Raw genomic sequence first — 14,010 nt, forward strand, 5'->3', positions numbered from 1 at the left:
TTGAGGAAATGATTCTGCTAAAAGACAGTGGTGGCTTTTGGTGCAGCGAGATCTCTGGGTAATATGTGTCTAGGTGCTTTGATGGTTGTGCTTGGGTAGAATCCAGTACAGACATGATATTGCAGTCAGTTCCTTGTTGCTGGGACAAACATCCAACCAAACACAGCTTATGGGAGGGAAGAGGTTTATTACAGGCTTAGCGAGTCCAAGAGAGCACCATCAATGGTAGAAGAAGCTGGCTCCCTTTCACAGATCCAAACAGCAAAACACCACCAATAGGCAGTACCACACAACGTCGGCAAGCATGAATAGCCAGAACTCAAACTTCTCTGAACACACCAGACAGGGCTGGACTCAGATCTGCCCCCAAGCACTACTTAGGGCTGAACTCCAAGATGTGACCCCAGTGATACCTCTTATCTACCTGTCTAGCTGAAGTTGCAAGCTCAACTTTAATAAAACAACCGAGTCTCTGGGGCTATGCATATAAACTGTCATATTAAACTACCCCACGTAGTTACCCTTGTACCTTCTTGACATGTGTACTGTCACCCCGGCTAACCTGAAAACTTAAGGGAGATGTAAGTAGGAACCATGGGGTAGGATCCATAGATCTATACACACATGACAGCATGTCACCTGAGACAACTGGACTCAGAAAGGAAATGGGTCATGGAGCCATACGTTCTCCTGGAAAATCTTCATATTGTCAGCATAGAAAAAATAATCAACCCAGCAACCAACAAAACAACAACAAAACCAGCATGTGATTCATCACTTGTACTGCAGATCAGTAAGGTCATAGCAGATAGTCCTGGAACCATAAATTGATGGAAACACCTTTTTTTCTGGATGCTAGAGAGGAATGCACACTGCAACTTTTGAGGCCAGCTTAACACCCTGCCTTCCTTCATCTTCTGCTGTTCACATCACAGACATGGATACTCAACACATGTGAAGCAAAGGCTATTCTGGCAAGACCCCTGGCTGTAGAACCAGGTACGTGCAGAGCTTACTATATCAATGTAAGATGCCACAGAATACAATGTGTTCTCACCAATCGTAATTTTAGACCAATTCCAAAGCAGCTCTGGCTTATTGGTGTGACCATTCCTGGTATCACTGGCAAGTGTAATAGACAAGTGCACGTTTGCTAGGATAAAGTTACAAACCAAACCAGACTCAGTTTAAGGGAGGAAGGGAATTAATTCAAGCTTACTGATCCAGAGTGAAATTCCCCAAATCTGCTTCCATCCATCCAAGCAGAGAAGCAACCAAACAGCCAGCAGCAGGGCTCCAGGCAGAGCTCAGACTGCTCTGCACACCCTTCGGCTGGAAATCAGATCTGCCCCCCAAGCACACCTTAGGGCTGGACTCCCAAATCTGCACCCTGTGGAACCTCCTCTAGCCAAGCAGCTGGAGACCTAAGTTACATGTGTTCATAAAATCTCTGTGTCTATGGGGGCACACATTCAAACTGCTACAGCAAGTTAGACTGTGTATTCAGTTTGCAACTCAGAGTCACAACCCCTGGCCCAGATGATATTCTGATCACTCTATGATGCAAATTCATGACATTACCACCCCTTGAAAAATCATCTTTGAACATACACAACCACATGGGCATTGTTCCTGTTTTCTCTATAAAGGTGAGGTCTCTTTATGCTGAGAACCAACTAAGTGTGCAGTCCTTGAGGATATATGTCCTGTAAAACACCTTTGATGGGCACAGTTATTTGCTGTGGTTTTTGACAGGTAAGCACACCAGGGTTCTGACGGGAGCCCTAGTGTAATTTTCTGAAGTACAACTTCCTCTAGAACTGAGTCAATAGGGCATGCGATTTCACATCTAATGTTTCACTGTGTGAAATGTCCAACCATGCTTCATGTAAAATGTAAACTTTCCAATGGAGTAGTGACTTGGACTGGCTTCTAGTTCCCCTGGGTCAAAGCATTAAGAGGAGGTGAACAGAGTGTAACAGAGATAAAGCCAAAATTAAATTTGAGAAATATTAACTGAGTATGGATGGGTAATATAAATTCTACATCAACTTGTTTCATGCACCATGATTGTATGTGTCCAGAATATCCCCATTAGCAGTCTCCTTGGAATCATATTGTATTGCAATACAAAACAACACCATAAATGCAATACAATATGTGTTGTGACCTCTGCTATGACAGAACTAAGATTAAGCCCTATTATTACAGAGATGCCTCATGACTACTGACTTTTCCCAGTTGGTTATTTACAGTCAAGCACAAGCCAAAGTGAGGGGAAAAAAATCTTTAAACAGCCAATAAATGAGTAATTGTAGTCTTTCTCCATAGAATCAAACATTCTAACCAAGGGAAGCATGCACACACACACACACACACACACACACACACAGCACCTACATTATTTATTTTCAATTTGTTCTTTTCTCTTCTTTGTAGGTGTCCTGAGATGTGATAGAGGACGGCTCGGCTCCGTCTCCGGGCTGAGTCCAGGTGGGTTCCTGTTCTTGATCTTCCTTTGCCTCTGTCTGGGGGGAAATAAGACTCATCAGGACCCAAGAATGCATTGTTTCATCTCAAGAATGGCATGATGGCTCAGTGGTTAAAGTCACTTGTTTGCATTGCTTACTGGGACTAGGCTCGATTTCACAACTACCCACATAAAAGCTGGATGGGCATTCATTTGCAGCGGCAAGAGACCCTAATACACATGCATGTGTGCAAATGTGCACACATACTTTTTAAAAAACTTGTCAGGCATTGATAGGTCACTTTTTTGTTTGTTTGGTTTTTTGATTTTCGAGGTAGGGTCTCAGTCTAGCTCAGAATGACCTAGAATTCACTGTGTAGTCTCAGGGTAGCCTTGAACTCATGGCAATCCTCCTATCTCTGTTATTTATTTATTTGTGAGCAGAGAGAGATAGAGGGAAGACAGACAGACCGAGAGAATGGATGTACTAGGGCCTCCAGCTGTTTCAAACGAACTCCAGATGCATGTGCCACCCTGTGCATCTGGCTTTATGTGGGTCCTTGGGAATTGAATCTGGGTCATTGGGATTTGTAGGACAGCAGCTCCTTAACCGCTGAGCTAGTGCTTCACCCCTACGGGTCACTGTCGATAGCATGTGGTATGTAAATGTCTTAGAACATCTGAAAATACCTGCTGGCTCCTAATGGCAATAAATTTAATTTTTGCCAGGCTAGAATGAGACCCTACCTTGAAAAAAAAGAAATAAAATTTTAAATTTAATTTTTGTTCATTATAACCCTTATATATTATTATTTTAAGTGTAATAATTTTAAACATTAAAACAAGACATACAAGTGAATAGAGGAAACTTCAAATAGTTCAGAAAAATGTTAAGGAGTATTATCCGCCCATCTTGATATGCCATATTCATCCTAATTTTCCTTAACATTTAGGAAAAGCTTTTCTGAAAACCTCTAATACAAATGTTAAAGCTATATTTTATATTTTTTTTCAAAAATGGAACTTTATAATAAAACTGTACATTTTTTTCCACAGAAAAGAACATTTAAGTTGTCTCGAATTTATACATTAAACTTCTGTCTCAGTCACTTCCATAGATAATAACATGCATGCCTATTGTGTAGCTTATGCTAGGACATGACTATTGCTGGTTCGTGGCATGACCAGCCCTAGTAATGTTACTACTTCTCTATCGAGAAAGGTTTAGGTTCGCACAGGATTCAAATAACTTCAAGTAGACAGTCCTACATGAAAATCCTTGAATGCAAAGATTTCTAGGGCCACATATGCAGTAAAAAAATCAGTAGCAAAGGGGTTCTATTTAATTTTTGTATTGATATTCTGAATGCTTTATCATTGAAAGAAGTGAATGGATAATATCCAAAGCCCAAAATGGCACATGAATGTTGTTTACTTTTTAAATTTAAACCATATGTTTATGTATTTATGAGAAAGAGAGAGAGAGAGATAATGCCAGGGCCTCTTGCCTCCACAAATGAACTCCAGATGCATGTGCCATTTTATGCATCTTGCTTTACTTGGGTATTACAGAGTTAAACCTGGACCATTAGGCTTTGCGAGAAAGTGCCTTTAACCACTGAGCAATCTCCCCAGCCTGAATGTTGTTTAACATCTTGATATTTGAAAAATATACTACTATAGTTTGAGCATTTATGTGGTGAGCGTATACTTAAATATCTACTGTTCATTTTTGCATTTATTTTTCCGAAGTGAATTAGTTTATTAACTTTTAAAATAAGTAGTTTTGAATTTATTTATTAAAGCTCTTTCATTTATAATTGCTATTTCTTTTTATGTGTGTTGCTAAAAATTCTTACTTTATTACTTAACATTATATTTTACATAGTTTAAAATTAAAATTTTTTATATTGGTAATCAGTCTATTTTGATAACTAGAAATGTATAGCATAACTAAAATTTTTCAAACAAAACTATTTTTAATAAAATCTTTGCATGTCTCTTATGATATCTCAATGCCTTTACATGTAAACTTTCTGACATTTAAATCTCTAATCTAATTAGATTTTATTTTCATAAAATGAAGTAACATCCACCTGTAATATTTTTTCCTAAAATCCCTGTTATCCAAGAAATAAAGTACAAACTAGTTATATTCCATTAAGAAACATTTTGTCTGATCAGTCATCAGGCCACATTTTATTTATTTATTTATTGTTTTGTCTTTTGAGGTAGAGTCTCACTCTAGCCCCGCTGACCTGGAATTCACTGTGCAGAGTCAGGGTGGCCTTGAACTCATGATGATCCTTCTATGTCAGCTTCTTGAGTTGCTTATTTATTTATATATTGTTTTCAGGCAGGATCTTACTCTAGCCAAGGCTGCCCTGGACCTTACTCTGTGTATAGCTCTAGGCTGGCATCAAAGTCACAACAATTCTGCTATCTCAGCCTTCCGAGTTGCTGGAATTAAAAGTGTTCACCACTGCACCTGGCTTATAATTTTATTATAAATAAACTGAATCTACACTACAATGACTGAAAAATACTTTAAAAACATTATTTATCCTTTCGTCCAGTGTTATGAACCCCTAGTTCACATTAATTCATAATAAACTGGTCTAGCTGCCATCTAGGCAAAGCCATGTGACAATTATTTATGGCCACTGTGTGTGCTGGGCTGCATTCTAGATCTACAGTGTTTATTTTCTCAAATGATCACTATGGCATCTGTGAGATAAGTTTGCCATCTTCTGTTTGCAGATGAGAACCTAAATGAATGGTGTCATGGCCCATGGTCTCACATACACATGGCTGCCGGTGTGAGGGCAGATTGGTCTGGAGATCCTGGTCCTTCTATTAGCAGCACCAAGCCCTGGTTCAGGTTTTTTTTTTTTTTTTTTTTTTTTCATAATGATGTATGCCTGGTACTAGGAACCAACTGAGAATCTCATTGTCAGGAAACTCATAGACTCTAGAGAAAAGCCCCCATGGCTTTCTGATAAAGAAGAGTGGGCTGGAGAGATGGCTCAGCAATTAAGGCACTTGGCTAAGAAGCCTAAGGAGCCAGGTTTGATTCCTCAGTACCCACATAAAGCCAGATGCATTAGGTGGTACATGCGTCTGACACATGTTTGCAGTGGCTAGAGGCCCTGCCAATTCTCTGTCTCTATCTGCCTGTTTCTCTCTCAAATAAATAAATAAATAATAATTTCTTAAAAAATAATCAAATTTGCACACTCCCCTTTAACTCAAGTTGCTCTCAATTTTGTTTGGAGAATCTGCTGTATCTTACAGATGACAGAGAAAATGAAGGACAGCCATGCAACAAGAAGTAAACCGACTGCCCACCAAGAGCTGTGCCACATCATCCAGGGCCCAGGAGAATGTGCAGGGGAAGCAGTGACATGAATACTGCTCTCACTGCTACCCTGACAGCCAGTCCCAGGATGATGACAGACACAATGACCAACCAAAACAGAAATCCAGAGGCTGTACAGAACTCAACACTAAATCAGACTTCCAATAGGCCTGCCATGGCTCAGGAGACATTGTGGAACAGGGGGTGTGTAGCAGACAGCTTCAGGTTCACTGAGATGAACTTCTAGACCAAACATGGTTGTGGAGAAAGGGATTTACTGAGACTTACAGATCCAGGGGAAGATCCATAATGGCAGAAGAAGCCCCAAGCTCAAAAGCCACACTGCACAGCACACTTCAGGATCTCCAGGAGGAGCTCACTTTGCATAGCTTTAGACTGGAATTTCAAACCCACCACCACATCTTAGGGCTGGACCTTAACATCCACCCAGTGACACCTTCTCCAGCCAGGTGGCTGCAGATGCAAATTGCAAGCTAATAAAACACTGAATATATTGGAGGCCATCTATTCAAACCACCACAGGGTAGAAAGATTGTAAGAGCCACAGAGCGGGTAGGAATACCCTGAGGCATGGTCTTCCCCCCAAAACTGCCAAACAGGGACTGACGTTCATGACCCTTCGGTGAATACCATAACCCACTGAGGAGTGTCCTTAAGGTAATGGGAGCTGGGGTGAGGGGAGAAAGAGAATAACCTACTATAATTAATACAAAATAAAAAGTTATAGATATAGACAATGGATACCTATCTGAGTTTGTAATGACACCCCTCTTCTTCCCTCTTACATAGCCACACACTCTGGGATGTTTTTATGGCTAATATATAAGATGCTTTTATTTGTTGTAAGAGTCTAACAATTAAAGTAATTTTTAAAAATTGCTCATCTTTTGTTTTATCCCTTGAAAGCATTTAAGGTAAAATATATTACATGACTATAGATTTAAAAAAAAGAACTAAAAGATTTAAAAAAATAAAGTGGTATCCAAAGGGTTAGCTCTTTCTCAATTCATCTCTGAACAAAGCTTACTTCACTGTAATTGCTAAATGTTCAAGTTAGGTTTTCTTTTTCTTTCTTTCTTTCTTTCTTTTTTTTTTTTTTTTTGATTAACATAGAACTCTTACAAATTGCACTTGAAATGTAATTATTACTATAGCAGAAAGTAATGTTCAGTGCATTTAAATCTGAAAACAGCCCTAGTTTCAAGACAAAGTCTGTATAAACGTGGCAAGGCCATCAGACTGCTTATGCAATTTCAGTTAGTTTCCAAACTCAGTGGAATTCTAAGTCTTCTATGAGAAAGATCAGCGTAGATATTTAGAACTCTAAGCCAGTTTCCCTTTCCATGGAGAAATCTAATTAATGGCTGAGATTTTCCAAACCAAACAATAGCAGTTTTATCAGCTTTTTTAAAGGTGTCCCTTGAGTAGAAATGTCAAAGTAACATGTTTGTCTTGGTCTTGAGTTTAAGTAGAATAATTAAAAAGAGCACTTCTTGAAATGTGTAGTTACTTTTAAACACTTATGCAAGATTGGCTTTGAAAATCAGTCTACTTATGGGACCTAAAAATGCCCTTATTTAAAATGATCCTGGGTTGTGATAGCTGACTAAAATAGACAAGTGAGTCAGTCAAAATAATTCCTTTATGATTTCAAATAATATACAAAATATATGTTTTGCCAACACTTGTAACTTGTATACATGGACACATCAATATGTAGGTATGTATGAAATGTATGTGTGTGTATAATTAGGACAGATGTCCATCAGTGAATGATGAAACTTGTGGTATAATCATGGCATAGAGTCTTATAATTCTATCTAACTAGGCTTATGCCAACAATATAGAAAATGACAGAAATAGTAGTTCCTCCTTATGCATATACAAATATCCCAGAAACATTGAGAACAAGAGCAAAACATAAAACGTCACAGACAATATGGAAACACTACTTTTAAAAATATTTTATTGAGGTGAGAGAGAATATGGGCATGCTAGGGCCTCTAGCCATAGCAAACAAACTGCAGGTGCATGCACCATAATATGCATATGGCTTACATGGGTACTAGGGAATCGAACCTAGGTCCTTAGACATCACGGGCAAGTGCCTTAACTGCTAAGCAATCTCTCCAGCCCAGAAAAGCTCTTTATAATTCTCACATGGGTGCAAAACTAAACAGCACATTATTTAGGGAAATGCACAGTGATATTGTTATACATTATCACAAAAATGAACTAGTTGCAAAATAGGCTGGAAAATATAGTCTCTAGATGGGCTGTTATGTGTCTTACTGAATGGTACTAGTAAAATTCTACTTCTGGACCAGAGAGATGGCTCAGTACTTAAAGGTGCTTGTTTGCAAAGCCTGATGGCCCAGGTTTGATTCTTCAGCACCCAAGAGTAAAGCCAGATGCACAAAGTGACATATGTGTCTGCAGTTTGTTTGTAGTGGCAGGAGGCCCTGACATACCAATATATGCACACTCTCTCCTAAAAATAAATAAATAAATAAAGTATTTTAAAAAGTTAATGGCATGGGATAATGATCAAAGTATATTATGTGCATGGATGAAAAACAATAAATTTTAACAAGAAAAGCAGATAGAGTGGGAATAACAGAGGTAAGGTCACTTTTGGCAGAACAAATAAAAGCTGTGATCGGGCTGGAGAGATGGCTTAGCAGTTAAGGCACTTGCTTGCAAAGCCTAAGGATCCAGGTTTGATTCCCTAGTACCCGTGTAAGCCAAGTGCACAAGGTGGCACACGTGTCAGGAGTTCATTTGCCAAGGTTAGAATTCCTGGCACAGCTCTTCTCTCTGTGTGCTTCTTCCTGTCTCTCTCTCAAATAAATACATAAATATTAAAAAAAAAAAGCTGTGGCAGCCTTGGGCACAAAGCAGTTGAAAGTCCATCTTCAAAGTACTAAAGGAGGTAAAGGAGGTCCAGAGCTGATATACGGAGAGAGGGAGAACGAGAGGCGCAGGACACCCTGAAGGTGGGAAGAAACCAATAAATCACTCAGATCCTTCGAGCCATGTTAGAAATTGTGTTCCTCACTCTAACTGCAATAATGAAAGTATTACCTAGGGAACAGCTTGAGTTCTTCTAGCAAAAAGACTCTCTCTCTCTCTCTCACACACACATTTTTCCTCTCCTTCACCTTCTTTCCTGAGTCCTCCTTTTGAGTCCAAGGCGCTTCTCTTAGAGTGAGAAGGAAGAGGAAAATGGTCAAAATATACGACAAGAAGCTTCCCATGCAGGGATCCCAGGAGCTGCCCTTTTCACATCCATTCATATCCTACTAGCCACGCACCCAGCTACGAAACAGTATGGGGCATCTGGTGTCTTTGACAAGCCATAGGTTCTCTTAAAACACTGATAAATGCGGGGAGGGGATCTAAATGAGTGAGTTCTGGGAAGAAATGAACATTTTCTGCACGTGAAACAATAGCAAGTTTTTTGTTTGTTTGTTTGTTCCTCTTGTTTAGTTTTTTTGAGGCAGGGTTGGTCTCCCTCTAGCTCAGGTTAACCTGGAATTAACTATGTAGTCTCAAGGTGGCCTCAAACTCACAGTGATCCTCCGATCTCTGCCTCCTGAGTGCTGGGATTAAGGGTGTGCGACACCATGCCAGGCTTAATAGCAAGATTTTAAGCATCAAAGTGGCATAAAGAACTCTGAATTTTCAACATAGCACATTTAGTTTCTAAGTATATGAATTGATTATAGTCAGGAGAGGTTGATGGGCTATTGCCCAAGCGTGTATTCCAGAAACTCAGTGAAACAACATGGTAGCTTAAACCAGAGTGGTGCTACGTGCAAAGGCTGCACTGAAATCCATTGAGAGAGGAGGACATCTGCCTGGCTGTCTCTTTGCTGATTATGATGTTATCCTGTAATAGAGTTTCAAGAGAGATGTGAAAAATCTAGGCTTTCAAAACAAAACAAAAAAACCAGATAGGCTAGGTATGAGGGGGAAATGGATTTGAAAAGAAAGGAAAAAAGCACACAAGAAAAAAAAAAAAAAGCCTGATTACTGTGGTGTTAGACCATTTAGGGAAGAGAATGTTTCCAGGAACAGAAAGGTCTTGTGTCTCAGGCCTCACTTTAAGTGATTCTGTGGAGATCGAGCATGCCCTGGTTTTTATACCCAGGGTGACAGGGAGGTTGAATCTGCAGGAGGTGAGCACACAGGGTTGATGCGAAAGACAGACTGCTCCTGTCTGAGAGATGTATTGTTGCTTCTCTTTCTCCCTTCTTTCTTTTATCCTCTCTCTTCCTTTTCCCCATTCTTTCCATTTTCATGACATCATAATTGAAGCCAAATAAACATAACACAATGATGTTAGGGTCGTGGGTGGCCTCTAGGAACCGGTGGTTTGAAGACAGCAAGGAATACTTGCAGACCTTGTAAGGGAAGAAAGAAAAGGAAAGAAAAGAAAAAGAAATGAAGACAGGAGGAAGTAAATAGGAAGAAGGTGAAAATGTCAGTGAGCTGGAATTTAGTATCAGGTCAATCATGGTAAATGAGTTTCTTTTAATATTTTATTTTTATTTATTTGAGGGGGGGTGAGAGAGTGAGAGAGAATGGGCACACCTCTAGCCATTGCAAAGGAAGTCCAGATGCATGTGCCACCCTGTGCATCTGGCTCATGTGGGTACTGGGGAACAGAACTTGGGTCCTTTGGTTTTGTAGGCAAGTGCCATAACCATTAAGCCATCCCTCTAGTCCAGTAAGTGAAGCTTACAAGGAGGTACTGGCCAGTAAGCAGATGGTTAAATAACCAATTTCAGTTACTGGAAATACTGAGTGATGAAATTTTCCAGGAAGTTCTGTTTCTAGTTCAGTAAGTTAAGTCATTTTCACCAAAGCATCATGGGTAAGTAACATGTCTTCAGCACCCCACTGTGCTCCAGCCTGCATGCTCAGGGGTCTGGGTTCCCAGTGAATCCTTGGATTACTTTATTAGTCATTTGTTTTTCTTCATATTGAGAAGGAAACTAAAGGTCATTAGGAAATGTGTACTTGTTCAAACTCACACATTTAGTGAGATGCCTGAATTCCCTGTGACTTCACTTGACAACGCATGTGCTTCCCTAACCAGGGAACAGTATGGTGCCCTGAGCAGGGCACTCTTAGATATGTTCATGTAAAGGGTTATACAGCGGCACCTAAATGGATCCCTCCTAGACAATCATTTCCTCTGCTAGACTAGGTCTTTTTCTCTCCATTTTATTAACCTTTCTCTTGAAAACACATGCTTATACTGCAGTTGTCCTTTTAGGGTCTATTCCCTCACACACACCCCGACAATCTCATTGTTCATTATCGTCTATCTTAGAAACATGCTTTCAGAAGTATGAGAGTGCTTGTCCTAGCTTAAACAATAATGTAGAGACTTCTGATTCGATATAACAAAGAAAAAGCCCTTATTTAAAAAAAATCATAATAAGGGCTGGAGAGATGGCTTGATGGTCAAGGCATGCATCTGCAAAGCCTGATGGCCTGGGTTCAATTCCCCAGCAGCCATGTAAAGCCAGATACACAAAGTGGTGCATGAGTCTGGAGTTTGTTTACAGCAGTTAGAGGCCCTGGGGAGCCCATTCACACTCTTTGTCCTTTCTCTTCTTGCAAATAAATAAATGCATAATAAAACATTTAAAAATATAACAAAATAATAAAACTCATAGTTTGAACTATGGAGTAATGAAAAAAAGAGATTTATATAAATACAAAAAAATAAAAATCTAAGCCAGGCGTGATGGCGCATGCCTTTAATCCCAGCACTGGGAGGCAGACGTAGGAGGATTACTGTGATTTTGAGGCCACCCTGAGACTATATAGTGAATTCCAGGTCAGTCTGAGCTAGAGTGAGACCCTACCTCAAAAAAAAAAAAAAAAAAAAAAGAAAGAAAAAAAAAGGAAAGAAAGAAAGAAAGCCTAAAGTCATAGTGAAATGATTTAAAATATCCTTAAGAGGGTGAGGAATATAGTTTAATAGTAAAGCACTTGTTTAGCATGAGTGATACCCTGGGTTCAATTCCCCAATACTATTTTTAAAAATCCTAAAAAACAATTATCTTGGGAGTTGATAGACTGTGATAGCAAAAAAGAAGCAATTATAGAAAATGTTAATGCTATTTGCTACTAATAAGTGAACATATCACAAAAGCATTGATTATATAGAATGCACATTATTTTCACACTGTACCTGGACCATTTGTAAGTCGATTTTGTTCAGTAAAGACCATTTCAGAAATATTCACCCAGAATGGAAATAATATGGGCAAAAGAAAATTCCTTTGGGTTGGAGAAATGGATCAGCAGTTAAGGCACTTGCCTGCAAAGCCTAATGACCAAGTTCAGTTCCCCAGTACCCACATAAAGTCAGATGCACAAAGTGGCCCATGCATCTGGAGTTCGTTTGCCATGGTTGGAGGCCCTAGTGCACCCATTCTGTCTGTCTGTCTGTCTCTTCTTTCTAACCCTCTCTGCTTGCAAATAAATAAATAAAAATATTTTTTAAAAAAATCTTTCCTCTAATGATTTAAATTTATCACTTGAATCTTTTTGAGTTCTATCTAACTCTTGCTTTTAAGAAAAATGAGCAAGTGAACTTACAGAGTTTTAGAAATGCAAAGTAATGTCTTTAAAAAGAAACAGTGTTACTAAGTGTCTTTGATATTCATACAGATTACGTGACCAAAGGAAAACTCATGTATTGAAAAGATATTCAAGGGTTGGAGAGATGGCTTAGAAGTTAAAGCACTTGCCTATGAAGCCTAAGGACTTTTATTTGAATTTTTAAATTTTTTTTTATTTTTTGTTTTTTCGAGGTAGGGTCTCACTCTAGCTCAGGCTGACCTGGAATTCCCCATGTAGTCTCAGGGTGGCCTCAAACTCATAGTGATCCTCCTACCTCTACCTCCCGAGTGCTGGGATTAAAGGCGTGCACCACCATACCCGGCTAGGACTTTTATTTGAATATCCAGGTCCCATGTAAGCTAAATGCAGCGACACAAGCGCACAACGTCATTCAGAAGCACAGGGTGTGCACGCGCGTCTATAGTTGGTTTGTAGCAGCGGAAGGCAGTAGCCATTCTCTCTCTCTCTACCTCTTTCTCCCTCTCTCTCTCAAAATAAGTAAATTGGCAAAAATTGAAAGATATTCAAACATTCAAAGTGTGAAATAAAATAGTTATTTATAGTGTAAAATATGTGTTTTTGCCCACGAAACAAATATAACAACAGAGTTAAAGGTGCTTGCTCGCAAAGCCTGACAGCCTGGGTTCAATTTCCCAGTAGCCATGTAAAGCCAGATGCACAAAGTAGCACATGGTCTAGAGTTTATTTGAAGAGGTAGGAGGCCCTGGCATGCCCATTGTCTCCCTCCCTCTGTCCTCTCTCACATAAATATAAATAAATAAAACATTAAAAATATATTGATTTCTATGGAAAGAATAAATAATAGCAAATTAGAAGATTACAGAAAGTAGAAATCAAGAAACAGAAAATACTTTCAATGTGGTCAATTAAACCAAAGTAAGAGAAAATAGCTAGACTCAGGCAATTTGTATTCCAGGATAAAGAAAGGCCACATAATAGTAATCAGAGTCAAAATAGGAATAAACACTGAGATCTTCAATATCTTCATTAGCCAACCCATATCAGGTGGTTATGGGACTGCAATTGGTGACTGTGCTTGATAAAGGGAAAAATTCAGGAGGCCACTCAGCTTGAGCTGGTGCTAAACTTGGAATCAGCAAATACTTTGTTGCAACTCACTTGTAGCCTGACTTCTCCTTCTGCATTTTCTCTTTCTTTTCTTTTTAATTTTTAAATTTATTTATTTGCAAGTAGAGAGAAGAGAAAGGAGAGGTGAGAGAGAGAGAGAGGGAGAGAATGGGTATACCAGGACCTCTAGCTGCTGCAAACATTCTCCATTTGCATGGGCCATTTGGTGCATCTGGCTTCATGTGGGTACTAAGGAATTGAACCAGGGTCATTAGGCTTTGCAGACAAGTGCCTTCACCACTAAAGCATCTTTCTAGACCTTTTATTTATTTTTTAAATTTATTTATTTGGAAGGAGAGAGAGACAGAGAGGAGAGAATTCTTGCTTTCTTTCTTTTTAAATTTATATATTTATTTGACAGAGAAAG

At 39.2% G+C, this 14,010-nt stretch overlaps 1 protein-coding gene across 1 annotated transcript in view; it reads right to left on the reverse strand.

Moving 5' to 3' along the window:
* Kcnh8 (potassium voltage-gated channel subfamily H member 8) overlaps positions 1-14,010 on the reverse strand; it is a 432,454-nt gene that overhangs the window by 188,480 nt on the left and 229,964 nt on the right. Inside the window, exon 4 of the mRNA XM_045135950.1 lies at positions 2,401-2,528. Coding sequence (XP_044991885.1) covers positions 2,401-2,528 — 128 coding nt within the window. The remainder of the gene's footprint in view (positions 1-2,400; positions 2,529-14,010) is intronic.

The sequence above is a fragment of the Jaculus jaculus genome, chromosome 16, assembly GCF_020740685.1.
Source record: "Jaculus jaculus isolate mJacJac1 chromosome 16, mJacJac1.mat.Y.cur, whole genome shotgun sequence".
In the NCBI taxonomy this organism is placed as follows: domain Eukaryota; kingdom Metazoa; phylum Chordata; class Mammalia; order Rodentia; family Dipodidae; genus Jaculus; species Jaculus jaculus.